At 36.5% G+C, this 27,246-nt stretch overlaps 8 protein-coding genes and 1 pseudogene across 10 annotated transcripts; all 9 read left to right on the forward strand.

Moving 5' to 3' along the window:
* Positions 1-1,321: 1,321 nt before the first annotated feature.
* Positions 1,322-8,102, forward strand: LOC106389843 (protein ENHANCED DOWNY MILDEW 2). 2 transcript variants are annotated; one of them, XM_013830192.3, is made up of 19 exons: positions 1,322-1,449; positions 1,650-2,078; positions 2,155-2,251; positions 2,466-2,519; positions 2,619-2,758; positions 3,193-3,289; positions 3,461-3,562; positions 3,672-3,916; positions 3,997-4,086; positions 4,176-4,730; positions 4,838-4,985; positions 5,067-5,168; positions 5,270-5,362; positions 5,619-5,660; positions 5,815-5,925; positions 6,010-6,081; positions 6,167-6,285; positions 6,391-6,454; positions 6,557-8,102. In XM_013830192.3, exons 2-19 carry the CDS (start codon positions 1,663-1,665, stop codon positions 7,913-7,915), a joined length of 3,906 nt encoding a protein of 1,301 aa, XP_013685646.2. In that variant the 5' UTR covers positions 1,322-1,449; positions 1,650-1,662; the 3' UTR covers positions 7,916-8,102. The 2 variants fall into 2 exon arrangements, with proteins under 2 accessions (XP_013685646.2, XP_048607265.1); XM_048751308.1 differs by having other exon boundaries at positions 1,339-1,449; positions 1,655-2,078.
* A 52-nt stretch (positions 8,103-8,154) lies between these two features.
* On the forward strand, positions 8,155-9,402 carry LOC106389854 (probable long-chain-alcohol O-fatty-acyltransferase 1). The gene has a single exon (XM_048751315.1). It carries the CDS (start codon positions 8,155-8,157, stop codon positions 9,193-9,195), a length of 1,041 nt encoding a protein of 346 aa, XP_048607272.1. The 3' UTR covers positions 9,196-9,402.
* Positions 9,403-10,175: 773 nt separating this feature from the next.
* LOC106418456 (probable long-chain-alcohol O-fatty-acyltransferase 2) lies at positions 10,176-11,312 on the forward strand. Its single transcript, XM_048751319.1, has one exon. It carries the CDS (start codon positions 10,251-10,253, stop codon positions 11,280-11,282), a length of 1,032 nt encoding a protein of 343 aa, XP_048607276.1. The 5' UTR covers positions 10,176-10,250; the 3' UTR covers positions 11,283-11,312.
* Positions 11,313-13,765: 2,453 nt separating this feature from the next.
* On the forward strand, positions 13,766-17,018 carry LOC111201291. Of its 2 annotated transcripts, none has more exons than XM_048751332.1 (5): positions 13,766-14,128; positions 14,465-14,659; positions 14,739-14,876; positions 15,026-15,109; positions 16,646-17,018. In XM_048751332.1, exons 2-4 carry the CDS (start codon positions 14,465-14,467, stop codon positions 15,098-15,100), a joined length of 408 nt encoding a protein of 135 aa, XP_048607289.1. In that variant the 5' UTR covers positions 13,766-14,128; the 3' UTR covers positions 15,101-15,109; positions 16,646-17,018. The 2 variants fall into 2 exon arrangements, with proteins under 2 accessions (XP_048607289.1, XP_048607285.1); XM_048751328.1 differs by having other exon boundaries at positions 15,020-15,109; positions 16,646-16,932.
* LOC125589121 (glutathione S-transferase T3-like) lies at positions 15,673-16,458 on the forward strand. The gene has a single exon (XM_048761398.1). It carries the CDS (start codon positions 15,673-15,675, stop codon positions 16,456-16,458), a length of 786 nt encoding a protein of 261 aa, XP_048617355.1.
* Positions 17,019-17,433: 415 nt separating the features above from the next.
* On the forward strand, positions 17,434-18,690 carry LOC125589123. Its single transcript, XM_048761399.1, has 2 exons — positions 17,434-18,028; positions 18,305-18,690. The coding sequence occupies exons 1-2, from the start codon at positions 17,434-17,436 to the stop codon at positions 18,688-18,690; spliced, it is 981 nt and encodes a 326-aa protein (XP_048617356.1).
* Positions 18,691-19,735: 1,045 nt separating this feature from the next.
* Positions 19,736-20,752, forward strand: LOC106408496 (probable long-chain-alcohol O-fatty-acyltransferase 4). The gene has a single exon (XM_013849259.3). It carries the CDS (start codon positions 19,739-19,741, stop codon positions 20,750-20,752), a length of 1,014 nt encoding a protein of 337 aa, XP_013704713.2. The 5' UTR covers positions 19,736-19,738.
* A 1,095-nt stretch (positions 20,753-21,847) lies between these two features.
* LOC106408505 lies at positions 21,848-23,733 on the forward strand (annotated as a pseudogene).
* Positions 23,734-23,950: 217 nt separating this feature from the next.
* On the forward strand, positions 23,951-27,152 carry LOC106418466 (phosphatidylcholine:diacylglycerol cholinephosphotransferase 1-like). The gene is made up of 3 exons (XM_013859188.3): positions 23,951-24,351; positions 25,222-25,359; positions 25,986-27,152. The coding sequence occupies exons 1-3, from the start codon at positions 24,067-24,069 to the stop codon at positions 26,268-26,270; spliced, it is 708 nt and encodes a 235-aa protein (XP_013714642.2). The 5' UTR covers positions 23,951-24,066; the 3' UTR covers positions 26,271-27,152.
* The last annotated feature ends 94 nt before the right edge of the window (positions 27,153-27,246 follow it).

Raw genomic sequence — 27,246 nt, forward strand, 5'->3', positions numbered from 1 at the left:
TGATGGCTTAGTTGCATTGCATGCCCTAGTATCCGGGATGTGAATGACAATATATTTTTAACTAGCTGCGTGACCAAATGTCGTCATTTGTTTTGTTTCTCTTTACTGAGTAATAAAAATGATTATATATATATGAATATAGTAAGATTGAGTTTTTGATGACTTTGTATTTAACAAAAATCTTTTGTTTCATAATATATGGGGATTTATTAATATATGGTGGATTGCATAATTATTTATTTTTTCTTCTGAATATCGTTTTATACTTGGAACTTCCGATACTAGATGTACATTTATTTCAAAAACATAAAAATAAATAATTATACGCCACAACAATGGAAATCTCTTAAAAAAATATATGCTAAAATTAGATTTGTCAACAAAGACAACAATGGAAATCTTTTCTTTTGAACTAACAATGGAAATCTCTTCAAATAATGGAAAAATGTCAGTTTATTATACTATTATTTGCGAAGTAAGTTTTTGGAATCGAACTCTCACGTTAAAAGTTAGAGTGGTTAATATCGTTTATACACATAATGAATAAAATGTATAGCTAAATTAAAAAATAAAAACGGAAATTTAATTTATTTGATTAGATAATTGATTAAAATTAATAATAGTAAAAATTATCCAAAATCTGAAAATATAATTTTAAAAAGAGATAATTTATGTATATATTATATTGTTATCTGAAAAAATCTTTTAGTAAAAAGTTAAAAACATGAATTATATAACTAAATATTAATCAAATAAAATTCTTAATTATATAATTAAAAATAAAATATTAAATTAACCAAAATCTAAAAATATAATTAAGAAAAAAATAATTTCTATATATATTATATTGTTATCTGAAAAAATATTTTAGTAAAAAGTTAAAAAAATAAATTATATAATTAAATATTAATCAAATTAAATTTTTACTAAAATTATGAATATAGTGTACAAATTTTTTTTTTTAAAATTATAAAAATGTTTAAGTCCGCATTGCGGGTAAAACACCTAGTTAAAATTTATTTGGAAAATAATTCAATAGTAACAAATATATGGTTAATTTAGACAAAAAAGTAAACAATAGATGGTGTTAATGAAGCAACGAAAATAATTTAGAAACATTGGGTCCAAACTGAAGAGACTGTTTAGAAACGACACTTAACACCTTATTAAAGCGTGAGGTCCGGTCCACCGTGTCAATATCATAGAGCGAGTATCTGCTCCTCTTTTTGGAATATTGGGCCTAGTCTACCAAGGCAATTATCAGTACGGGCTTTACACACAAATAGCCCACAAAAGCACACGTTTCTCAGCACGTGCGCGCACACGTTTCTTTAATCGTTTGTTCTCTCGTCTTCTCTTTTGTTCGCGCTGTGACGATTCGTCCTCTCTTTTTGATTCGATTCCGTCAACTACACAGAGCGAGGAAGACTCATAGGAGAATTCTCAAAGGTTTTTGCTTCTTCTTCTTCTTCCTGATCGTTATTTCGTTTAGCTCTTCGACTCCTTTGTCTAAGACGAACCCTAATTCCCAATTTCGATTTTCCCGATTAGGGTTTAGGAGAAAGGTGTAATTTTGCAATTTGCCCCTTTTCGTCTCCGTTTACATTAGGAAGGTTAGCTCTCTCGTGATCGTTTTGTGTGTCTCTTAGTTCAGGGAAATTGATGGCGTTCATTGACGATGATGAAGAGGAAGACTCTGTTCCTCAATCAGCCACCAATTACTACTTCGAGGATGACGATAAGGAACCTGTGTCATTCGCCTGTCTGCCAATTCAGTGGAGCCACAAGGAGAAAGTGGACGGAAGTGCAGCTGGTTTGTACTTGAGAGGAACTTCTGACGATGGTCTTTTGCCTCTGCATAAGCTTGTCAAGGCTTGGAGGTTCGACCTTTCCAACTTCAGCCCGGAGATCTCTGTTCTCACGAAGGATAATGTCTGGATCAAGCTTGTGAAGCCGAGGAAGAGCTATGCGGAGTTGATAAGAACTGTTCTTGTGACAGTTCACGCTCTTCAGTTTCTTGGGAGGAATCCTCAGGCTTCTGATAGATCTCTCTGGGAGCATTTGTCTAAGATTTTCAAGTAACCTGACTCTCTTTTGTTCTTCTCTCTGTCATTCTTTTGGTTTTGACACCTGTGATTCGGATGTTGTTTGTAGGGGATATGACGTGAAGCCATCACAGAATGATTTGGTCGATCACATTGATTTAATCGCTGAAGCTGTTAAAAGAGATGGAAAATTGTCAAAATCCAAGGTTAGTACGGAGACTTCTGCTGACGTTCTGGTCTGTTAGATGTTTGATTTAGAAGAGGCTATCTATTATAGTGTTGTAGTTTCAGTGTCTTGGAGAGTTTGTGAGATGCCCATATTTGTTATCAAGAGTTGAATATTTTCTGTATATGTATCATCTTCTTACCCTGACTCTGTCCTAATCTTGTGGAGTTTGTCTTTTTATTTTGTGTGGCTAGTTTATACCTGCATTTCTCTCAAAGAAGCCTACCAAAAAGAGATTACTTGATGAGGTTTGCTTCTTTTTTTTCACTTGCTTACTCGTTTTCCTCGTGTGCGTTTTCCCTTTCACATGGTCTTAACTTCTGCTAAGAATTACTATCATATATCAGGACAACCCAAAGGATGATTTCATAGTTGAAGATGACTCAGCTGTAGCTTCCAATGAAGATGAATTGGATGATGAAGAAGACGATGATGACTATTTTGAGTCTGTTTGTGCAATTTGTGACAATGGTGGCGAGCTTTTGTGGTATGTTTCCTTGCTGTAGCTTTCATAGTTGATTTTCTTTGGATTTGCTTTGCAGAATAAGTCTTCCACCTTTTATTGGATTTGTTAGAATATGGCTCCATTGTTTGTTTGTGTTGTGTTGGCGCTTTTTTTACATAGAGCGTGTATTTTCTCTATATCGACAACCTTTAGCGTTTCAAACATTCTTTTTGTTAATTTAGACTAGTGTACCTTCCGTTTTCATTTTTCGGTTGCCATTTTTGGTTTGCAAAAATATTTAACAAACGCTCAAAATGTTAGCAATGTGAAAGATGCAAAAGCAAATGCAGAAATTGTCAATTGTTTGAGACAAGCGGTGCCTAAAAAGGTTTCTAAAGATCCACTGGTTTTGTTCTAGATTATGTGTTTTTATTTCAGTGACCCAAATCGTAAATCTTGTGTTCTGCTTTGTGCAGTTGTGAAGGAAGCTGCCTGAGATCATTCCACGCTACCAGAAAAGATGATGTAGATTCACATTGCGATTCTCTTGGCATGACGAAGATGCAAGTGGAAGTATGTCACATATAATATTTTCTTATGAGTTCTGAATATATCTGAGCACCTTGGTCTTCTTGTCTTATTATTTAACATTTTTTCTGTATGGTTTGCTTATCCTATTAATTTTTTTACGGCCTTGAGTAGGCACAGAGTTAATTGTTATTGTTGTTATGGATTATTTTCCAGGCGATTCAGAAATACTATTGCCCAAACTGTGAGCATAAGATCCATAGTTGTTTTATTTGCAAGAAGCTTGGTTCCTCTGATAACTCCAATGGCGCAGCAGAGGTATGGATTATTTATCACTAATGTCGAATTCTGCTCAGGCGATTTTTGCTGATAATGGTGACTGTGAACTAACTAGATGACATTTGCAATTTATAATGTAATGTTGTAGGTTTTCCAATGCGTGTCAGCCACCTGTGGGTACTTTTACCATCCTCGTTGTGTCTCAAAACGACTACATTCAGGAAATAAAGAAGAGGCCGAAGCATTAGAGAGACAAATCATTGCGGGAGAGTTTACGTGCCCATTGCACAAATGCAGTGTGTGTAAAAACGGAGAGGTTAAGACTGACCCTGACTTGCAATTTGCTGTATGCCGGCGTTGTCCAAAGTCCTACCACAGAAAATGCCTGCCACGGTATACCTTCATCTATTAGTCATTTACTTATTGTTGCAACTCTAGAATTCTATTTGAATAACTGTCTTGTTGGTTTCTAGGGAGATTTCTTTTGAAGATATTGATGACGAGGATATATTTACACGTGCATGGGCTGGTCTCTTGAACAATCGTGTACTCATATATTGCCTGTAAGTTTTTTATATGATGTTATATTAAGTGGGAATTCAAATTTAAACTTGCGTTGAGACACTTCTTTTCAATGAATTCCCTTGCGTAGAGAACATGAGATGGATGAAGAGCTCATGACACCAGTTAGGGACCATGTTGAATTTCCTATGAGCGAGGAGGAGAAGAGAATAAAGATGCTGGAAAGAGAGAGAAGAAAGATATCTGCGTTTAAAGATCTTGCCTCACGAGATAGATATGGACAAGCTTCTGTAAAATCATTTAGAAGTTCGTTTCCTTCTTCCAAAGATGGTGTCTCGACAAAGAAGCATGGATTAGTTTCGTCTGTACCAGATCATTTGAGGAAACGAAAGGAAGTTGATCCATTCAGAAAGTCGAACTTGGTTCGAAACAAATCCCAGAAGACGATGGAATATGGACAGTCTCGTGAAGCTGGCAAGAAGAAAGTGGAAGTGAATGAAGCACACGATGCTGAACAAAGCAAGGTCTCACTGGGTGAGGGCTTGTTTAATTACATGCATGATTCTAACATAGTAAAATCTGGGCGCGTGGTTCCAGTCGACAGCAAACACAGTAAGACCGACTCATTCTCCTCCAAGGAGTCAGGAAGTGAAATCCCAAAATTAGACAATGATTCTCAAAGGAGGTTAGTATTTTTCTTGTTTGTAATTTAAGTTCCATTTTTTCCCGCTTAAAAAAAGTTTACGACTTATGAATAAGTTTACTCTAACATGACTACTTTTGTCACTGTAGGCTCTTGGCGATAATGAAAAAAGCCAAGGAAGAAATCACTATGGATACGATACTAAATAAATACAAAGGTCCATCTACGTACAGAAGCTCTGCAATGACTGTTCTTAGCAAGACGATCACTATGGGGAAGGTAGAGGGCTCAGTTCAGGTGGGCTAGAAAGCTGAATCCTATCTCTATCTAGGTACTATTAGCCCTTTACTAATGAGACTTCAAACTTTGTTTCTATAGGCTGTCAGAACAGCACTGAAAAAGCTTGAGGAAGGAGGAAGTATTGAGGATGCAAAAGCAGTTTGTGAGCCAGAGGTTCTGAGCCAAGTCTTCAAGTGGAAGGTCTTACGCTTAGCTTTTTAGACATGGCCGTAGCGGTCTCTTGTAGATCCCTTCCTGCATTTTTGGTTAATCCTTTTAAATGTTTGTTTCTTTTGCTTCAGGATAAGTTCAAAGTTTATCTTGCTCCCTTTCTCCATGGTGCACGCTATTCCTCCTTCGGCCGTCATTTTACTAAGCCCGACAAACTTCAACTGGTAATCAATCTTATCAAAAACATATTTTATCTACATCCTGCAAGGATTGTCGGTTGACATTTCAAACGTTGTGAAGTCGACAACTGAAAGAATTAATTATCAAGGAGAATGATTGGTTATATTTTGGCTGTATAGGATCACTGTGCTGTTAGTTTATACTTTCTGACACCTGCATGACTAGTTGCTTTCAATCTTTTTAACTCTTGAATCTGAAACTTGATACTTGATCAGATCTTATTCTTACTTTGTCATGCAGATTGTAGATAGGCTCCACTGGTATGCAGAAGATGGTGATATGGTGAGATTTGCTCACGAACGTTATCTATTAGGATAGTTTTATTATTTTGTTTACTTCTCTTAATATCTTTTCTGAATAATGATCTTGTTAATATAATGTATCATTTTCTAGTGTATAAACAAACGATGCTGTTTTCTTGTTCCTCTTCCAACAGATTGTGGACTTTTGTTGTGGTGCTAATGACTTTAGCTGGCTGATGAAAGCGAAGCTTGAAGAAACGGGGAAGAAGTGTTCATATAAAAATTACGATCTTTTTCAAGCGAAGGTAAATGACCTGTGCACCTGCTATCATCGTGAGCTGTTAGTAGTCTTCTTGGCTTACTCATCGAGTTGTTTCTTTTACTTTCAGAATGATTTTTGTTTTGAGAAAAGAGATTGGCTGACTGTATGCAAAGAGGAGTTGCCACCAGGTCGAAGGCTGGTAAGATTAGAATTTTTTTAAAATATGAACTTTGTGTCAGCTCAATAGTTTAGTATCTGATTATTTATCATATGCTTATGAACAGATTATGGGGCTAAATCCGCCATTTGGACTCAATGCTTCTCTTGCAAACGCTTTTGTTGCTAAGGCTCTTGAATTTCTCCCAAAGATTCTCATCCTCATAGTTCCTCCCGAGACTGACAGGTTTTAGTTTCCATCTATCTCATCTTCTCCTGTATACTAATCAGAACACTAAATAACGACTCCACTCTTTTTCTCTTTCATTAAATCTGTCACTTTTCTCAACAGGTTAGATAAAAAGAGGTCATCTTATGTGTGTGTATGGGAAGATGAGGAGATTGTATCTGGAAAGGTAAATTATTTGCAATTTCTTGTTTGTCTGCCCTCCGTGATTTAGTTTTCTGAGATGTTGAGCCTTTCTGTTAAAATTTGCTTCTTGTTTTATTCCCTTCAGTCCTTTTACCTGCCTGGATCTGTCAATAACGAAGACAACCAGTTAGAAGAAAGCTGGAATGTTGTTTCACCGCCGCTTTCTCTCTGGAGTCATCCCGACTTTGCAGCCAAGCACAGGGCAATAGCGGAGATGCATAACCATTTGCCTAAGGATGTGGGGAGCTTACAGTTGAATAAAACTGACGAAGAAGCAAATGCATCTTTTCATCCACTTGGAGCTTCTTCTGATGGCATATGTGATGATAAATCTACATCAAGAGATAGTCCATTTGAAAATGGTGAGAATTCCAGATTGGAAAACGAAGATGTTCCTATGGAAGTAGATGATGAGCTTGAGGTAGCTGATTGTGTTAATAACATTCTGCTCTCTGAGAAAATTGAAACACGGGAAACTGCAGCGCATGTTAAACATCAGTCGGATCACTTGTCAAGGAGAAGTCATCTGGAAAAGGAGAGAGATAATACCAGAGACTACTCTGGTAGGATGCTTGGGAAGAGAAATGAGATGGAAGGGGACCGAAGAGAGTTGAATAGAAGATCCGAGAGCGTCGAGATCCCCGAGATGACATCTCCTGTGAGGTCTTCATCAGATGATATATATGCCGTCTGCACATCAATTTCTAATGTGTCACCACAAAGATCTCACGAGCCTGTAGAAGCATCTCTGCCTTCAATATCAAGGAAAAAAAGTAACTTGGGAAAGGATATTAGAGAACCTGAGAGTAAGGTGCAGGGCATTAGAAAACCAGAAGAGATGCGAAATCGGCCGACGAGCTCCGCAAGATCTTCTAGAGAGGACAGCTACACTGTTCGTCCATCAACAGCTAATACGAGTGAGAAACCATATGAAGCTTTTGAACGATCTTATGGTGCATCCTTATCCCATTTCGACGATGGTCTCGCTGCTAGATATGGTTTTGGTGGAGACTACAGGATGCCGGATCCTCCATTGATACCGGATCAGTTTCCATTGGCACCAGCTATGAGGAATGGTCCTAACGAGATGTATGATTACCGAGGATACTCTGACCTCAGCAGAGGAGGGGTTGGTCCTGAAGTGTATCCGCAGCAGTACGGTGGGCATTTGGGTCCCATGTTAGCACCTCCTCCTCCAAATCTGATGGACAATGCATTACAACAACGTTATGCTCCTCATTTTGATGAAATGAATTACCAGAGGATGGGCTCTTTCCCACCTCAGGCTCCAATGCATCCTAGTGGACACAACAACTTCTATGATCCTCAGGGCTTTCCGCAGCAACCACCACCTCCTGGAGACTTTGGGATGAGTCCAATGGGGTTTGCCCCTGGCCCGAACTACCCTTATATGGGTAGATCTGGCGGTTGGCTTAATGACTAGAACAGTTCTTGTTTACCTTGTATTTAAGACATTAGTAGTTTGGTCGATCTTTTATCTCATCAACTAAAGTTGTAGGAAGACTAGAAGAAGAAATCCATAGTTTTTCTATTCCACTCATAACTCTTGCTAGTGAGCCTTCTTATTTTGTTTAATATAATTAAAGAAAGCCAGCTTCCATTTCTCTTTATATTATATCTTATGGTGACATTTCAATACTGGACCCCGTCCAGATCTGAGATATGGAACAAGAGTTGAGAAACTTAAGCAAGGTATGGATCTCTGCTTTAGTCTCCATCTGTTATTGTTATTTTATCTCATGTAGAATCTCCAAAGGTGTTCTTCGGCTCATCACCATTCTTCCAGTCAGTGTTCTGTTTCTTGTTCTTCCTTTGTCCTTCTCTTCTGTGCATTTTTGCGTTATTTCAGCTCTTTTTTTATCATGGCTCGCAAATTTCAAGCTTATGCTCTTTGCTTTTGATCAAGGACCTTTGTATCCACTTCCTGCTAATCTCTACCGTTTCATCTGCTATGCTTGTTTCCCCATCAAAATCAGACAAAACCCATCTCCAAGTGGCATCGCAAATCGTCTTCGTAAGAACAAACCTATACCTAAATTTGTTTTTGCTGTCAAAATTTTGATCTTTGGTGTCTTGCTACATATCTATGAATACAGCGACAGTTTACCTCGGTTTGCTGTTTTGAGTATATATTGTCTCCATATATACCTTGAGTTGGAACTTGTTTTGGTCTTTGTCGGGGGCGTGGTATCTACTCTTCTTGGCTGTGACATCGAGCCGGTTTTCAATGAGCCCTACCTAGCCACCTCTCTACAGGACTTTTGGAGCCGCAGATGGAACCTCATGGTTTCAGCTGTCCTACGATCAACCGTCCACATTCCGGTTCAGCGTTTTTGCACACGCTTTCTCGGTCCAGGCGCAGCTGTGTTAGTAGGTGTCATGGCCTCGTTCCTTGTCTCGGGTTTGATGCACGAGTTGATCTACTTTTACGCAATCCGTCTGCCTCCAACTTGGGAGGTCACTTGTTTCTTTGTGTTGCACGGTGTAGCCACTACCACAGAGATAGCGGTGAAGAGAACTCTGCGGTGGAGACCACCGCATAGGGCTGTTTCAGGTCTCGGGGTTCTAGCGTTTGTGAGCGTTACTGGCGTTTGGCTCTTCCTCCCTCAACTGCTGAGAAATAATGTTCATGAAAGAGCGATTAGTGAATGTTTGTTGGTTATTGACATTGCCAAACGCACGTTGTTCATTTCTTCTTCATGATTCTTATTTTTTTCCTAATATAAACTACAAATACTAATAGCAAAGGAACCACCCTTTAGAAGTTCTCTTCATTGTGTGAAAACGTATTTAGAAGTGTGAGACGTGTTGTTTAGTTCACTCCTTACAAAGTTTAACATGTTGCTAGCTTGATTTGATAAATGAATTTGACAAAATATATTGCTGCTTCTTTATGTTTTAGTTGTATCAATTCAATTGTGTATTGTGTGCTTGGTTAAAATGACAGAAACCATGGACATTAATTTAGATGTTTTATATAAAGCGGTAAAAATAATTAATTTTCAAGTGAAAGAGATTTTTACCATGAGATAATATTGGATCAAGCGCAACAAACTTGATAATATTATTTGCGGAATTTAAGAACCTCATGTACACGTGAACCTCCAAAGACAATGAAAGTAACGTATCATTGAATTTGTCTAACAAAGGAAAAGTAACTTTGCCAGAAATGTGTCTAACAAAGGAAGATCTACTTTGCATGTCAAAGTATATATATTCTTTTGGAGAAAATGTCAAAGTATATCTGTTATAACAAAACAGACTGCCAAAATATCTGACATAAGTCCATTTAAAGCTGGTCTTCAAGTTTTCCGTCATCTATATTATCACATGCAGACATTTCAACCTATTTGAAGTTCGTTGATTTAATTATTTTGAAAACTAAATATAAATTTTTAGGAAACGAAAGATTGTCTTAGGTTTGTTTCTTTTGTTTGAAAAGAAAAAATTCTTGATAATCATTTGTTCATGTGTTATTCCAAAAGCATTAGTTAGTTGAATAGTACAAAATTTGACTTAAATTTCCAAAACAAAGGAAAAGCAAAGCCTCGACTTTTATCCTTTACTTTTTTTTTTTTGCAAAATATGTAATAGTAAATCCAAAAATAAAAGACGCAAATATGACAAATGTAAAACTTATTTACAGTTATGGATTTTGTCATTTTTCATATTCTTATGGATATTGTTTATAAATTGCATTCTGCACAAGATTAGCAACCCACAGAACTTAAAAAAAAAAGAGAGAAAGAAACAAAAGAATGGAAGAAGAGTTGAGAAACTTGATCAAGGTTTGGATCTCTGCCTTTATCTCCATATCTTACTGTTACTACATCTCTTCAAGAATCTCCAAAGGTTTTCTCCGTCTCCTCTCTCTTCTTCCCATCTTCATCATCTTTCTTCTTATTCCTCTCTTGTTCTCTTCTGTCCACTTCTGTGTCATCTCTGCTTTCTTCCTCACATGGCTCGCAAACTTCAAGCTCGCTCTCTTTGCTTTTGATCAAGAACCTCTAAGCCCACTTCCTTCAACTCTCTCCCGTTTCTTCTGCTTCGCTTGTTTTCCCATCAAAACCAACCAAAAACCTTCTTCAAGTCAAACCTACAACAAACCTATGTCTAAATGGGTTCTTGCTTCCAAAGTTATGATATTTTCCTTCTTATTACAACTCTACAGTAACAACTACCATAACAGTTTATCTCAGCTCCCTTTCTTGGCTATCTTTACCATCCATATATACCTTGAGGCAGAGTTTATCTTATTCTCCACCGGTACGTTGCTCTCTACACTTCTTGGTTGTGAAATCGAACGGGTCTTCAACGAGCCTTATTTAGCTACTTCATTACAAGACTTCTGGAGTCGTAGATGGAACCGCATGGTCCCATCAGTTCTACGTCCTACCGTTCAAATCCCGGTTCAGCAGTATATGACTCGGTTAATCGGTCCAAACCTGGCCTTTTATGCTGGAGTGTTGGCAACGTTTCTTGTCTCCGGGTTAATGCATGAGCTTATTTACTTTTATATTATTCGTAAATCTCCAACTTGGGAAGTCACTTGTTTCTTTGTGTTGCATGGAGTTGTAACTTCTTTGGAGATATGGGTGAAGCAGATGCGGTTGTGTCCACCACCGCATCGAGCTGTCTCGAGTCTTGTGGTTGTGGTGTTTGTGTTTGTTACGGCCGGTTGGTTGTTTACACCTCAAGTGCTGAGAAATAATGTTCATAAGAGAGTGATAAATGAATGTTTGTTTGTTATTGACTTTGTCAAATCACAAGTTGTTAATATTGTATTATAACGTTTGATAATATGGAGGAATGAACTTTGTCATGCGTTACAAATTTGAAATGTCATATCCAAAACAAAAACAAAAATGTTTTATTTAAAAATGTAGCAAGAAACAGGGCACCGTATAGTAGTCTAGTAGGTCGATGGACTCACCTTGGCCATGTGATTGGGGGACCATGGTTTGAATGATATTCAGAACGTGGTCTAATAATGCTAAGTTGCAATTACCGGTTCGTAATGTAAGAATCTGCAAAAAAAAAAAAAAAGTGTAGCTGTCAAATCAAGTTTCCTCAATTGTTTTTTCCATAATCAAAGTCAAAGCCTAGGTGTTTGGAGGCAAAAAAAAAAAGAAACAAGATTTATAGAGAGATACGAAGAACTCAAGAACGTCATCAATTTTGGGTTTCTGCAACCATCTCTGTATCTTATTGTTACTACTTATCAACCAGAATCAAAGCTGGTGTTTTAGGATTACTCTCTGTTCTTCCAGTTTGTGCTCTGTTTCTTCTTCCTCCGGTTTTCCTCACATGGCTCCCCAATTTCAAACTCATCCTCTTCTCCTTCAACAAAGGTCCTCTTTGATTATAATTCATTGATATATGTGTATTTTATTCTGGATTATCAAATCATATGTCATTGTAGAGTTTTAGAATAACACTCTTGTTGATTAGTGGTTTTAGTAGATCATCTGCTGTAGTAGTCTGTAGAGATAGTTTAAGTAGAGTTCTGACATATCACATCTCTATCATCATTTACATTAGTTTAGTCTACTCTATTCTATACAAAATAAATAAATATTTATAGTCTAACGTTTAAATTATATTATCAAGGATTAAATTATATAATCCAAACACACACATATTTTATATCTAATATGATCCAAATTAATTAAATAGGTATAGATTTTCCACAATGATAGATAGATAATATCGTTTGAAAATGTTCTATATACAAACATATATAGTATAATATTGTATTACTTATATAGAATGGAATAATACTATACTATGTAAAACAACTTAATTTTCTACATAATTTACAATAACCAATCTAAATCTAGATATATCCAATTTGTCCAATCAAATTGTTCTTCCAGCAATCTGTCTATGAAATAGAGTCTAAGTGATTGAAAAAGAATAAGAAGACTAATAGAGATGGAGGAGGAAGTCAAGAACTTCTTGAAGGTTTGGGGTTCGGCAATAATCTCAGTATCCTATTATTACTACTTATCAACCAGGATAAAACCTGGAGTCTTTCGATTACTCGCTGTTCTTCCCGTTTGTGTTCTGTTTATTTTCCTTTATCTTTCACGTCACTGGTTTCACTGCCTTGTCCCTCGTATATGGTTGGCCACTTTCAAGCTCATCCTCTTCTCCTTCGATAAAGGTCCTCTTTATCCAATTCCACCTTCTCAGTATCCAAACTCACTCAAGCTTGATTTCCTGTTTCCAACAAAAATCGTTACTATTGCCATTGGATTACAACCAAAAAGACTTAACAATGACTGATTTGCGCAAGTGAGATTCTCGAAGGGAGTAACTTGAAAAGAAGATAGAATATAGAACTTTTTGCATGAACCATCGGTTTTTTGTTTATTCGATTTTATAGCAAACACCCATAAATATATTTATGTTTATAACATTTTTGTGAATTTTACTTTATATTATTAGATATCGGCTTTAATACTTTATATAATTTGATATTAAATTTTACTTTATATTATTAGATATCGAATTTTACTTTATATTTATATTTTAATATTTTTTTTCATCAATTTTATATATTAATATTTAAAATAATTAGTAAACATATTAAGTTAATGATAATAAAAAATATAAAAAAATAGTAATCTATAATATTATTAAATAACTAAATATTAGCACACATATTTGTCAAGAAAAGTAAACAATATATGTTTTTTAATTTGATAAAAATGAAAAAAAAATAACTTAAGACAAAATATTAAATTAAAAAAAAAAATCAACCTTGTATATATGAAGATCATATCAACAAAATAAATTATGTATATATTATATAATTTACATGTAATTATACTACTATATTTTAACTAATCGATTTATTCGGTTTGATCGGTTTATATACCAAACCATATTCATATACCCCGGTTTCTTAAAAATAAAATTCATTCGGTATATTTGGTATAACCAAATCCAAACTATTTTCTCTATTTCGCTTCAGTTTGATTTTAATTAGTTTGATTTTACCCGATTGAACACCCCTAATTGATTTCTTTAGAGTCCACGCCATGACATATCATATTATTTATTTGAGTAGTGACTAGACTCTACATGATTGAAACATGGCCGGCTCAAAGACATCATGGGCCCTTGATAAAATAACTTTAATTTTTGTATATATATTTATAGATAATTTTTAAAAAATTTGGGCCCATATTTTTTTTTAAACTGAGCCCCTTTTCTCATACTAATTTTGCAAAAAAAAAAATGGTCTCGAGGCTCACGTCCTTTGCCCCTACCCTTAGAGCAAGTCCATTGAAGGTTCAAAGGGGGGTCATGGGCTGAGTTTCATAGCATTTTTAATCCAAAAGAAAATGAAAAATGGGTCTTTATCTCTGAACCGGGCCGTTGGAGAGAGCCCGCATGAAACGAGTTCAAGCCACGTGGAGAAGAGTTATTGGCTGTTGAGACGCGCGTTGTCGACGGGGAAAGGAGAAGAAACGCGTGAATCTCCTCATTTCCTCCTCTCTCCAAAAAAGCTAGGGTTTGCGACTCGAGAGGCGATTGTTGTAGCGACGCCGACGATTCTTGTAGCGACGCCGATCCAGAGCAAAATTGTCCATCAAATCGACGCGTAGTGAGATCTCATCGACCTGAGGTAGGTTTTCGAGTTTGTGGCTTCGTCTGATTGTATCGATTTAGGGTTTTCTTTGTTAGGGTTGAATAGAGTCTGCGATCTTAAATCGATTAGGGGTTTTTTTTGTTAGGGTTTTCTTTCATAGGGTTCGATCCAATGTGCGATCTTAAATCGATTTGGGGGTTTCTTTGTTAGGGTTTTCTTTCTTACGGTTCAATAGAGTGCGATATGAAATCGTTTTGGGGTTTCTTTGATAGGGTAGTAAAGCGTGTTTCTGGTGTGATATAGGGGTCGTTTGTATCATTCTGGTTTGATATAGGGGTCGTCTTACTTAATTGTTTTATCTTCCTCTTGCAGATGGATCCCGCAGAAGAAAGACGAAATTCAAAGAAGCAAAAGGATCACTGCGACATGTTAGGGTTTGTCGCGGATTCACAGTACGGGGTTCCAAGAAAGTGTGCTTGCGGCGGGAGAATCATTGACGAGGTTCGGGGGAAGGAAGACTACGACAGTCTTCCTGGAAAGCGTTTCTTCACATGCGTAAACTATGAGGTTAGTGTCTCTGCAATCATGTTCTTATAATATATGTAACTTGAAGTCTGTCTAATATTTCTTTTCTGTTGTGAACAAGGATGATGGGTTGCATTACCGTCATCCTTGGGTGGTTGCTGTCCAGGAAGAGATCAAAACGCTGAGCAGGCGTCTGGATGAGGCAGAGGAGGTTGTGAAGGGGGTGTGGAAACTCAATAAACGGATTAAGGACCTAGAGGTAAGTGTACTTGTTACATTGTTTGTATCTCCTTGCTGTAGTTATCAACCTGCTCAAATATCTCCTTGCTGTAGTTATTTGTTACATTGTACTTGATGAGTCAGTAAGTTAAAACAAATCATCATTGTTGTTTCCATGTCCAGGAACAGGTTTCAACCCTCTCCGAGCAGGTTGATGATCTCACTGTCGAGGTGGGTACCCTTGAGAAGGTGTGTTTCGACTGATAATCAGAGGTACATATAAATATTTGCGTGAATTAATAAGTATAAGTAGTTAAAAGTTTGCGTGAATTAATATGTAGAACTTGCTAAATGTTTGCGTGAATTACTAAGTATAACTAGTTAGATGTTTGCGTGAAATATATAGTAGAACTACCTAGATGTTTGCCTGAAATATAAAGTAGAACTAGGTAAATGTTTGCGTGAATTAACTAGTAGTCTGGGTTGGTTGGTTCATCTGAATGTATGAATTTATTGTTCAACTAAACTGAACTGAACTAGTAGTCTGAGTTGGTTGGTTACTGTGATTGTATTAATAAGTTAGAACGAAAAGTACAGCGTAATTTACTCTGTGTTGGTTGGTTGGTTGCTCTAATTGTGATGAGTACTTGATTGTATTAAGTGGTTGATTTGATGTGTAATGACTGCTCTCTGTGAAGTAGTTGTTCTATACTCGCTTTTATATTGAATGTTTTGCAGTTAGAGTTTAAATTTTCTCTCTTGTGGTAGCTTAAACTAGTTTAAATAGAGTACCCAAACCCCATTAACCTAAACCATCAACCTAAACCATAAGAAAAATGGATCCCTTTACCATAAACTCTCCCGGGTTTACTTCGCTCCTAGCTTCGCAGAGCAGTCCAGCAATGGACTGCGAGTTTGCTGAGGCAGTAGCCAACTCTCCCGGGATAGTGAAACCGGTCCTAAAGAGAAAGTGGACAACAAAAGAAGACCTAGTGCTCATCAGTGGGTGGCTGAACACGAGCAAGGATGCTATTGTCGGTAACGAGCAGAAGGGAGGATCCTTTTGGAAGAGAATTGAGCTCTACTTCAATTCAAGCCCTCAGCTCACTGGCTCAGTTCCTAGAGAGTGGAGTCAGTGTAAGCAGAGGTGGGGAAGGGTGAACGAGCAGGTGTGCAAGTTTGTGGGGAGTTATGAGGCGGCTTTGAAGGAGCAATCTAGTGGTCAAAATGAGAATGATGTCATGAAGGCTGCCCATGACATCTTCTTTAATGATTACCATGCGAAGTTCGCCATGGAACACTGTTGGAGGGAACTGAGATATGATCAGAAATGGAAGTCATACTCCAAGTCCAGAGATGCCGGGAAGGAGAAAAGGAAGGAGAACGAAGAGGTGATGCCTGAGGAGGAGGTTAGACCGGCGGGTGTAAAGGCTGCGAAAGCAAGCAAGCGCAAGCGGCACGGGAATGAGGCTGCTTTCGATCAAATAGAGAGCATCCTGGCTGCGAGAAAGAAAATATCCCAGCAGAAACTCCTAGATCGTCTCCTAGCCAAAAATGAGACTGATCTATCTCCAAATGAAATCAGTCTCAAAAACAAACTCGTTTCTGAACTGCTAGATTGAATTGGTTAACTACTTTTTTTTTTTTAAACTTTGTTGGTTAGTAGATTCTCTGTTTTACATTATTTAGTTGCATCAATATGATTGAATTGGTTAACTTTGTTGCTTAGTAGAATCTCTGTTTTACATTATTTACTTGGTAGAATCTCCAAGAGTTTTAAACTTTGTAGTTTGTTTTTTTTTTTTGCAGGTCACGGGATCATCATGTCTGGATCACGGGTTGCTTTGTCTGATGTTGCTTGGCTGTTGTTTCTTTTTCTCTACGGATGCAGTGTACTATTTTGTTAGTTTGTACACTGCTACCATGTTATGAATTCACGGGTTGTACTTTGTTTCTACACTACTCTCATGTCACGGGTTTTATGTAACAAACAAGCATATATTAATATGCTCTCTTCACGTATGTTTCTATATGAGAACACAACTTCTTCTCATTGTTTCTCTGTCTGAAAAGAAAAATTTCATTGCTAAACTTAAACAGTTCCTATAGTATTTGAATCGCACTTGATCTACTACCAACGAAGAACACAAGAGCACTTGAACATTTCCTCTTCTATCTCATTTCGAAAGAGTAATCGGGTATATTTCACTACTTGTACATTACTTATTCACTAGAGTAATCGGGTATATTTATCTTTTTGTAGTTAAACATTGGCAATAAGTTACTAAAAACTGACATTTTAAAAATTGTAAAAATTTCATGAGTTTAAAATTGTAAAAGTTTCATGAGTTTAAAATTGAAAAAATTTCATGAGTTTAAAATTGTAAAAAATTCATGAGTTTAAAATTGTAAAAATTTAACCCATAGTTTACTTTAAAAATTGTCAAATTTAACCTATAGTTTATTTTAAAAATCCATAAGTTTTTGGATTTTGTAAGTAGAGTATGGTATTGTTTAAAACTCTATATAGTTTTTCGATTTTGTAAGTAGAGTATGGTATTGTTTAAAACTCTTAACATTTTAAAAATTAGGGAAAAATGTCAAGCTCCTCAAATGATGAAGTATATGAGGTATTTGAAGAAATGGTCGACGAACAAATTGATGATTTCATGGACTCCGTTATTGCCAACAACCCGAAGAGACGAGGGTATATCGAAAGAGATCGGGAACAAGGACACAATCAACTATGGCACGACTATTTTAGCGAAAATCCAACATACCCACCGGAAATGTTTAGGCGGCGTTTTCGAATGAACAAACCTTTGTTCCTTCGCATTGTCGAACGCCTAAATAATGAAGTTCCATACTTTCAGCAACGAAGAAATGGTCACGGAAGGTGCGGCCTATCTGCACTTCAAAAATGCACTTCAGCGATACGAATGTTGGCATATGGTAAAGCCGGAGATGCGAATGACGAATATCTCCGACTTGCGGCAAGTACTGCACTTTTATGTTTGGAAAATTTCACGGATGCGATAATACTATTGTTTGGAGGTGAGTATCTAAGAAGCCCTACACCAGAAGATCTTCAAAGACTACTTGACGCTGGAGAGGCACGCGGGTTTCCGGGTATGATAGGCAGCATCGATTGTATGCATTGGGAGTGGAAAAACTGCCCAACGGCTTGGAAAGGTCAGTACACACGTGGTTCACGAAAGCCGACAATCGTCTTAGAAGCTGTGGCATCACAAGATCTTTGGATATGGCACTCATTTTTCGGATTACCAGGTACCCTCAACGATATCAATGTTCTTGATCGGTCACCAGTTTTTGATGACATTTTACAAGGTCGAGCCCCTAAAGTTAAGTTCAAGGTCAACAACCACACTTATCGTATGGCCTACTATCTTACCGACGGAATTTATCCTAATTGGGCAACATTTATCCAATCCATCAAACTCCCTCAAGGTCCAAAAGCAGAGTTATTTGCTGAACGTCAAGAATCCACCAGAAAAGATGTCGAACGGGCTTTTGGAGTATTGCAATCGAGGTTTGCAATTGTTAAGAACCCAGCTCTACTATGGGACAAGGAGAAGATAGGAAAGATAATGAGAACTTGTGTCATATTGCACAATATGATAGTGGAGGACGAGCGACACGGATACATTCAAATTGATACATCTGAGTTCGAGTCTGGAGAGTCTAGTCGAAGTTCGAAGGTGAAAAGTAGAGAAAGTGTCAATGTCCCTATGCTTACCATTCGCAATCAAATTCGAGATCCACATTTACATGAGCGTTTGAAAGCTGATTTAGTTGAAAATGTTTGGGAAAAATTTGGTAATCATGATGAATAATCTTTGTATGTTCATGAATTCTCAATGTATTGAATAAAAACTTTTAAGAAATATTATAAAAAATTTATGAATTGAATAAAACCAAACTTTATTCCATTATATTGAATATTCACTTTTCAAATTTTAAAAACCAAATTTATTTCCATTTGATTGAATACAATTCTCATTATATTAAATATTCACTTTTCAAACAACAAAAAAATTAACGTTTTTCTCAAATAAATAATATTATTTTATTCTTATAAACTCACTTTCAGGTTCATTGATGGAGAAGCAGTATTGATCCGGGTTCATCACTATTCAGACCCCACCATTAAATTAATAAACAATACTTATGAACCCCAAGAGGGGGTTCATTGATGGACTTGCTCTTAAGCCGGCCCTGAATAGAAAATCAGCCATTATTTATATTTATTCGAGTTTTGGATTCAGAATTACCCAAGAATATCCCTTTTAAAATCAAATTAGTTCCTAAGGTTTATAGTTATTTCATACTTAACCTTAAGTATAACCGCACTTAAACTAAACAAATGTTATCAAGTCAACATGCATGTATTATTTGCTTTCAGCGTAAGCTAAATGGAGTAGGCCTCGGCAAAAAAAAAAAAACAAGAACGGAAACCCGAACCAGCACCAAACCAAAATAACCGAATCATCACCAAACAAGAACCTATTTTTCTGTATATACTATCTAAATAACCCAAACCGATCCGAACCAAAAATTTATTGATTCCTATTCTAGCATCTATCCAAACTATCTCATACTCGAAATACCAACCTTGAACCGATATCAGAAATACCCATGCCTATAATGGAGTGTGCCACTGGAGTAAAAACAACGAAACAAAGCCTGAAATCGCGCAAGCTGGATCAAAGGAAGCAACCTTAGATGTTGGAACAAATAGCTGTAAAACCACATGGCCTAATTATATATTCGGTTCTTGTTTAATTCATTATTCATTCCAATTACTTATTTTACACGCAACTACTAAGTTAAAGCCTTGGTAAATGCGAGGACTCAGCAAGGAGAAAATAAAAGATTTGAGAGATGGAGGGAGAAACCATAAGTCTCGTCATAGTATGCGTTTCTGCGATAGTTTCTACATCTTACTGTTACTACATATCAGCCAGAATCAAAGCTGGAGTTTTTAGGCTAATCTGTGTTCTTCCCGTTTGTGCTTTGTTTCATATTTTTCCTATGTTTTTCTCTACTCTTCATATCTCCTGTTCTTTATCTGTTATCCTTTCATGGCTCGCTGGTTTTAAACTCATACTCTTCTCTTTCGATCAAGGTCCTCTTTTCCCACTTCCCCCAAATATCTTCCGATTCATTTGCTTCGCTTGCTTGCCCATCAAGGCCCAACAAAACCCTAATTCTAAAACTCAATTTCCCAAATGGGTTTTCCCCATCAAAGTTGCCATATTTGGTGTGGTGTTACATATGTATGACTACAAACAATATATGTCTCCAGTTGTGCTATTGGCTATATATCCTCTGCATATATATTTGGAGCTAGAAATTGTTTTGATGCTCGTCAAACTTTTGGTCTTTATCATTCTTGGGTGTGATCTGGAGCCGCAGTTCAATGAACCATACTTAGCCACCTCTCTTCAAGACTTCTGGGGTCGCCGGTGGAACCTTATGGTCACGCAGCTTCTTAAGCCGGCTATATACATCCCCGTGCGGCGGCTTTGCAATGGCCGAATGAGCTCCGATCATGCTAGGTTTTTGGCGGTTATGGCGACGTTCATTTTCTCTGGTGTAGCCCACGAGGTGTTCTTTTTCACTTTAACCTTTGAGATGCCTACAGGAGAAGTGGCTTGTTTCTTTGTGTTGCATGGAGTTTGCACTGCCGCTGAGATAGCTGCGAAGAGGACCGAGTTTGTGCGGCGGTGGAGGGTGAGTCCTACGGTGTCGCGGCTGTTTACGGTGGGGTTTGTGGTTATGACGAGTGGTTGGTTGCTTTTCCCTACGGCTGCAAGAAGCAACATGCTGGAAAGAGCCGCTAATGAAGCCTTGTTGTCCATTGATTTCTTCAAGCGCACGTTTTTATACTTATAATAAATTGTCCAATCATGATTTATGGATTTATGAGCTTCTGGATTATCAATCTGATGAGAGACTATAAGTGATGTTAGATTGGTGATGATGAGTAGATTGTATTTTAACATTTTATATTGCAAATAATTAAATTGTCAATGGTCTTTTCCTGAGATAAAGGACAAGAGTAGTATCTCATGTTCTCATTTCACGTTGCATAGTTGCGTAGTTGTTCAGTTGCTTTCGCAATTGTAGAAACGTGTTTGTATTTGTGTCTACAGACTCTACACAAATATCTTAATTTTTGAAGAGGGAACTTAATCTGTATCAAAGCAATCTTGTGTTCTAAGGTCTCAAAAGAGTGATTCCATTCACTCTTAACACAATCAATATCGTTTGTTGAGATGCTGAATATAACTTAAGACTGAAGAGACGTTATATCCTGGAAACGTCTTCGTTTATCGTTTGTTGTCTTAGTTTTTTTTTTCCTTAGTGGTTAATTCATTGGGACTTGTAGATTTGACGAGTGGTTGGTTGTTTTTCCCTCCTCTTATAAGAAGTGGCATGTCCAATTAGACTCCCTAACGAAGCCTTGTTCACTGATTTTGTCAAGGACAGGCTTTCTACTTTTGGGTTATGATTCATGGATATGTGTATTTTATTATGGATTATCAAATCATATTACTCTGTGGAATTTCAGAATAATAGTCATGGTGATTAGTGTTTTTTCGTTAAGAAGTTGTTAATCTTCTTGGGAATATTTATGGCGAGTGTTAAATAATCACAACTTAACGTCATTTAGTCTTCAAATGTTGTCTGAATCAGGATCTTGATTCGCAGTCTGTCAAACGAAATACAATTTTTTGCATGAATCATTGATAACGTTCCCATAGAGTTTTAAACCATCACAAATTATATGTATTCACCTGAGTAATGACCAGACTCTCGTCGGTAGAAAAGCAGCAGATTCTTTGAGTTCAAACGAGTTATGGATTCAGAATTACGGATCATATCCCTCATTTCTAAAATTTATAATTATTTCATACTTAAGCTTAAGTATGGTCTAAACTTAAACATAACAAGTGTTAAAAAGTCAACATGCATTAGTTACTTTTAGAGTACGCTAAGTGCCAATGGATTAATAGAAACGAAACAATTACTGAAATCGCACTCGTGAGATGCACAAAGGAAGCAACCTCAGAAGAACTAGGGCAAAAGCTGATCTGTTTTCTCGAATCTTGTTCCATTGTCTAGCTGTAAAATCACATGCCCTAATTAATATCTCGGTTCTTATTTATTCATTCTCGTTACTTCTTATACACGCAACCACTAAGTTAAAGCATCAGTGATTGCAAAAACTCAGACACGCAAAAAGAAAAGATCTGAGAGATGGATGGAGAAGTCATAGGTTTCATCATAGTATGGGTTCTTGCGGTAATCTCTGTATCTTACTGTTACTACATATCATCCAGAATCAAAGCTGGAGTTTTTAGGTTAATCTCCGTTGTTCCCGTTTGTGCTTTCCTTCAAGTTCTTCCTCTTTTTTTCACTTCTCTTCATCTCTCTAGTTGCTTAGCTGTTTTCCTTTCATGTCTCGCTAATGCAAAACTCATACTATTCTCTTTCGATCAAGGTTCTCTTTTCCCACTTCCCTCAAATATCTTCCGGTTCATCTGCTTCACTTGCTTGCCCATCAAGGCTCAACAAACCCCTAATCCTAAAAACTAAATCCCCAAATGGCTTTTCCCCATTAAAGTTGCTATATTCGCCGTGGTGTTACATATGTATGATTACAAACAATATATGTCTCCAGTTGTGTTATTGGTTCTCTATGTTTTCCACGTATACTTGGAGCTAGACATTACCTTGATGCTTGTCAAACTTTTCGTCTTTATCACTCTTGGATGCGATCTAGAGCCGCAGGCCAATGAACCATACTTAGCCACCTCTCTTCAAGACTTCTGGGGTCGCCGGTGGAATCTTATGGTCCCGGCAATCCTTCGGCCGGCTATATACATCCCCGTGCGGCAGTTTAATAGAGGTCTAATGAGCTCTGATTGGGCTACATTATTGGCGGTTTTGGCAACGTTCGTTGCCTCTGGTGTAGCTCACGAGGTGTTCTTCCTTACTTTGACCTTTGAGATGCCTACAGGAGAAGTGGCTTGCTTCTTTGTATTACATGGAGTTTGCACTACTGTCGAGGTAGCTGTGAAGAGGACGGCCTTTGTGCGGCGATGGAGTGTGAGTCCAACATTGTCGCGGCTGCTTACGGTGGGGTTTGTGGTTGTGACTAGTGGCTGGTTGCTTTTCCCTACTCTTGCAAGAAGCGACATGCTGGAGAAACTCGCTAACGAAGCCTTGCTGTCCATTGATTTCGTCAAGCGCACGTTTTATAGTTTTTGGTGATAGTAAATGGTTAAATCATGATTTTTTATAAAATAATAAATGGTTAAATCATGATTTGTGGATTTATGTGCTTCTTGATATGATCGTTTTATGCTGTTAATCGTGTTTCGACGAGAGTATTATAACTTTATAATACTGCGTGAGAAGTAATAATCTCTCCTATTGTGAACTTTCCTATAAGACGTTAAAACAAAATAAAACGTTGATTATCTTGGGTATAAAAAAAATATTTACATGGATGAATGGTAGTCTATGAATGAAACAATATGATATGTTATACTCCATATGTTTCATATTAAGCATCACTTTAGATTTGTGCACGCAGATTAATAAAACATTTAATTTAATTTTTTCATTATCTATACACTTAACCATATTTCAACCAATAGAAAAATAAACTGGAAAATAAAATTAATAAATTTTGTATCAAAATGATAAAACGAAACTTATTTTGCAACGAAATTTTTTTTCTATACCGAAGAGGAGTACTATCGTAGATCCCACTGATACAATTGATATCACGAACGAAAGAGAGACATCGGAACCTGCCTCAGAAAAAAAAAACAATCTCTTTTTTTGGTAAAAAAATCAATATTGGTACGCATATTTTCAAACTTTCTATTTTGGGTGAAATGGTTTAATTAATTCATTCGAAACAACCAACATAAAAAGAACACATGTCGAAACAAAATGTCCACAAACACCCTGTTGTAATAACTTCCATATCTAATCGTCACCTATGATTGGGGATCTGATATAATTACACATAAGTCAAATCGTCACAGTTTTGGTAGTAAATCGAAGCGCTCATTTGTGTAATAAAGTTGTACGTTATTATGTTCTAGAAAAAATATAAGAAATCTTCTCTCTCTCTCTCTCTCTCTCTCTCTAAACTCTTCAGACCCAAAAAAAAGACAAGGAATAATAAAATGTCTCAAATGGACATTTCTACGAGAACTGAGGAAGGAGGATGGAGAAGCAAGCCTTCGTTTATGACGTGGAGAGCGCGCGACGTTGTCTACGTGATGAGACACCATTGGATACCGTGTCTGTTCGCGGCCGGATTCTTGTTCGTCGTAAGCGTGGAGTCCTCGATCAAGATGGTTTCCGAGAGTTCTCCACCGTTCGATATTGGGTTTGTGGCCACGGAGTCTCTGCATCATATCTTGGCTTCTTCACCGGATCTGAACACCGGTTTGGCCGCTCTAAACTCGGTATGTCCTAAGAATTGGTTTGAGTGAATTCGATAGATGATGATGTGTGGATGTGCAATTACCAAAATAAATTATTTTTGGTCAAAAGAATTAATATAAATGTGATTTGATACCATAAATAGTGTTGTTTTCTTAACAATTCCCAACTTTCTTTTTATTTTAACTCTAATAAAAGCTCTGATTTCTTATAAAATATTATATTATGTCCATATTTATTTTTCATAGTGTAGTAGATTAGATACAAACGAGATGATGATTATATATGTTTTGTTATGAAGATGTGCAATTTATCATAGACGGCCAAAGAAAACTAAAACCCTAAGGCCATTTCACTATCTCTATTTTATATCATAAGTTAGATGTCTTTTTTATAATTTATCATCAAATAGAAGTTCTTAAAGCATATTTCATAAACTATTCTTATTCCTGATTATTGCAAATTAATTTTGGAAAAAAATCTTTTCACATCACCTAATATTTTGTTTCCTTCTATGTCATTTAACTCTTACTAGTATATTAATGGATATGTATCCAACCACATATCTTGACTGATTTGAGTTTGGTATTTTTTTCATGATTTTCAATGCATTTAGGGATACTAGTGATTCGTTGCTAAATTCATTTGAGATATCATCACTTGCAACCATGAACGTAAAAAGAATTCTATAATATTTTCAGTGTTAGCATCTTTCAAAGTTTTTTTTTATAAAACTTGACCCTTCGATTTTAATAACATTTACAAATATTAGAAATATGAAAATATGGATTTTAGGATATACCTTTTACAAAATTGTGATTCATTGTTCAAAAAGAGAACATTGTATGTTCTTATTTACTGATAGATTTACTTGTATTGATGTGGACATGCAGGTGTTAGGAGTGATGCAAGTATCGTATATTGCATGGACATGGTTAATAGAAGGACGGCCACGAGCCACCATCACGGCTTTATTCCTCTTCACTTGTCGCGGTGTTCTCGGTTACTGTACGCAGCTTCCTCTTTCAAAGGTTCCCATCTACATATCTATATACCAATTATTCTTTTGATAGTTTAGTGATGTTCAATCAAATTAGATGTCCAAGTACTGACCAATTAATATCAGATACTAGAACGTTATAGGCACATATGATTCCCCCCTTGACCATTATTGAAAAAGCAGTTTTATAGATTATTTGGTCTAAATGTTAAGCAGTTTTATAGTTCCCAAATATTTTGACATCCTGGACTCTCGATATAAAAGTGTTAGATTGTATTATCATAGAGAGGTTTAATTTGTACGTAGTAGTTTTACTTAAAAATATTGTACGTAAGTCCATTGTATATATTAATTAATTTGACTTAAGGCGTTTAGGCTAAGTATAATCATCAAATAATAAAACTATTTTGGGTCCCCAATTGTTACTTAACTTTCTTCATCTTTAAAAATTAAATAAAATTCTATGAGGTGATTGACTGGACATAAGAACAAGATTTATAACGTAAGCCAAACTCTATGTATAGATAAATTATTTATGTATCTCGTCTAGGTATACTAGTTAGTATTTACATGCCCAAACAATAGATTGAATTGAGGTTGATTAGCTCCTCTATTCAGATATATAATCTTGTATATTTTTTTCAATCTTGTTTACAGGAGTATCTAGGATCAGCAATCGATTTCCCGCTAGGAAACCTCTCGTTCTTCTATTTTTTCTCGGGTCACGTGGCAGGCGCGACTATCGCATCTTTGGACATGAGGAGGATGCAGAGGTTGAGACTTGCGATGATTTTTGACATCCTCAATGTATTACAGTCGATCAGGCTGCTTGCGACGAGAGGACACTACACGATCGATCTCGCAGGTGGAGTTGCCGCCGCGATTCTCTTTGACTCATTGGCCGGCAAGTACGAAGCTAATACAAGAAAGAGGCAATTGTAGGAACAGGTTTCAGCTTGATTACCAAAAAACTTCAAAGATTTCATTAATTCAACATGTTTAGTTGCTGTTGAATTAAGTCTACTGTGGTTTGGCAATTATTCTCCCCATGAGCCAGTGGCTTGGACTTCTTCGACCCTAGTGTTCATGGTCAGACTGTATATGTTGTTTATTTCTCATTTTTTCATTCGACTCCGCAATTTGTGATATGGGTTTGGTTAACACTAGTTGGTTCAGTTGTTTTCAATTGGTTTTACTCTGAAAGTTATAAACGTTTTGTAATACCAGATTTTACCCAACAACGCTCTTATTAACATCCCAGTTCAATGTTGACCGGATCATAGAAACGGATAAGAAAAAAATGAGTAAGATAAAATTTTAAAAATGACGAGGAATGATGATTTTTTATCAAAATTAATAAGGAATAAATTTGTTTTATAATTCTTTACAAACAACAAAAGAATGAAGATGAATGAATAAAAAAATTTATTCTTCGTGAATGATAAAAAATTTAAGGAATGCTAAAGAATATAGTGTTCCTCATCATTCTCTTGGTGGGGTGGGGTGGCCAGAGAGACCGCTTGGTTCACGGTTGCTCACGGTGGGTTTTGTGTGTATTAGCAGTAATTGTTATTTTTCCTCAGTTAAAACGAAGCAACGTGATAGAGAGACGAGGCCGTGAATCGTTGTTTTTCATTGATTCTTTAAGCGACAGTTTTCGTAAGGTCGGATTAATTGTTCAAAACGTACATATTCATTAATAATTATTCTATTGCGTTGAGTTATGGATTAAATTTTTAAACATCGCTGGTATGGAACTATGGATTTTTAGTTTGATAAAGTAAACACAACTATATATATCTTTGAACTGGTAACAAGTATATAGACCTTTTAAACATGAAGAATGAGGAACCACCAGATTTTGACAAACATGATAACATTGTTTTTTTTTTTTTGCAGTGTGCCATTCACTGCGCTA

Source organism: Brassica napus, chromosome A2 (genome assembly GCF_020379485.1).
Source record: "Brassica napus cultivar Da-Ae chromosome A2, Da-Ae, whole genome shotgun sequence".
Taxonomy (NCBI): domain Eukaryota; kingdom Viridiplantae; phylum Streptophyta; class Magnoliopsida; order Brassicales; family Brassicaceae; genus Brassica; species Brassica napus.

Coding starts and splice junctions, on each gene's coding strand:
- LOC106389843 (XM_013830192.3), top strand. CDS start 1,663: ATGGCGTTCATTGACGATGATGAAGAGGAAGACTCTGTTCCTCAATCA. Junction 4,731..4,837: donor GACAATGATTCTCAAAGGAG/GTTAGTATTTTT, acceptor TTGTCACTGTAG/GCTCTTGGCGATAATGAAAA. Junction 6,455..6,556: donor AGGAGATTGTATCTGGAAAG/GTAAATTATTTG, acceptor TATTCCCTTCAG/TCCTTTTACCTGCCTGGATC.
- LOC106389854 (XM_048751315.1), top strand. CDS start 8,155: ATGGAACAAGAGTTGAGAAACTTAAGCAAGGTATGGATCTCTGCTTTA.
- LOC106418456 (XM_048751319.1), top strand. CDS start 10,251: ATGGAAGAAGAGTTGAGAAACTTGATCAAGGTTTGGATCTCTGCCTTT.
- LOC111201291 (XM_048751328.1), top strand. CDS start 14,465: ATGGATCCCGCAGAAGAAAGACGAAATTCAAAGAAGCAAAAGGATCAC. Junction 14,660..14,738: donor TCACATGCGTAAACTATGAG/GTTAGTGTCTCT, acceptor GTTGTGAACAAG/GATGATGGGTTGCATTACCG. Junction 14,877..15,019: donor AACGGATTAAGGACCTAGAG/GTAAGTGTACTT, acceptor TTCCATGTCCAG/GAACAGGTTTCAACCCTCTC.
- LOC125589121 (XM_048761398.1), top strand. CDS start 15,673: ATGGATCCCTTTACCATAAACTCTCCCGGGTTTACTTCGCTCCTAGCT.
- LOC125589123 (XM_048761399.1), top strand. CDS start 17,434: ATGTCAAGCTCCTCAAATGATGAAGTATATGAGGTATTTGAAGAAATG. Junction 18,029..18,304: donor CTGCCCAACGGCTTGGAAAG/GTCAGTACACAC, acceptor AACTCCCTCAAG/GTCCAAAAGCAGAGTTATTT.
- LOC106408496 (XM_013849259.3), top strand. CDS start 19,739: ATGGAGGGAGAAACCATAAGTCTCGTCATAGTATGCGTTTCTGCGATA.
- LOC106418466 (XM_013859188.3), top strand. CDS start 24,067: ATGTCTCAAATGGACATTTCTACGAGAACTGAGGAAGGAGGATGGAGA. Junction 24,352..25,221: donor GTTTGGCCGCTCTAAACTCG/GTATGTCCTAAG, acceptor GTGGACATGCAG/GTGTTAGGAGTGATGCAAGT. Junction 25,360..25,985: donor CGCAGCTTCCTCTTTCAAAG/GTTCCCATCTAC, acceptor TCTTGTTTACAG/GAGTATCTAGGATCAGCAAT.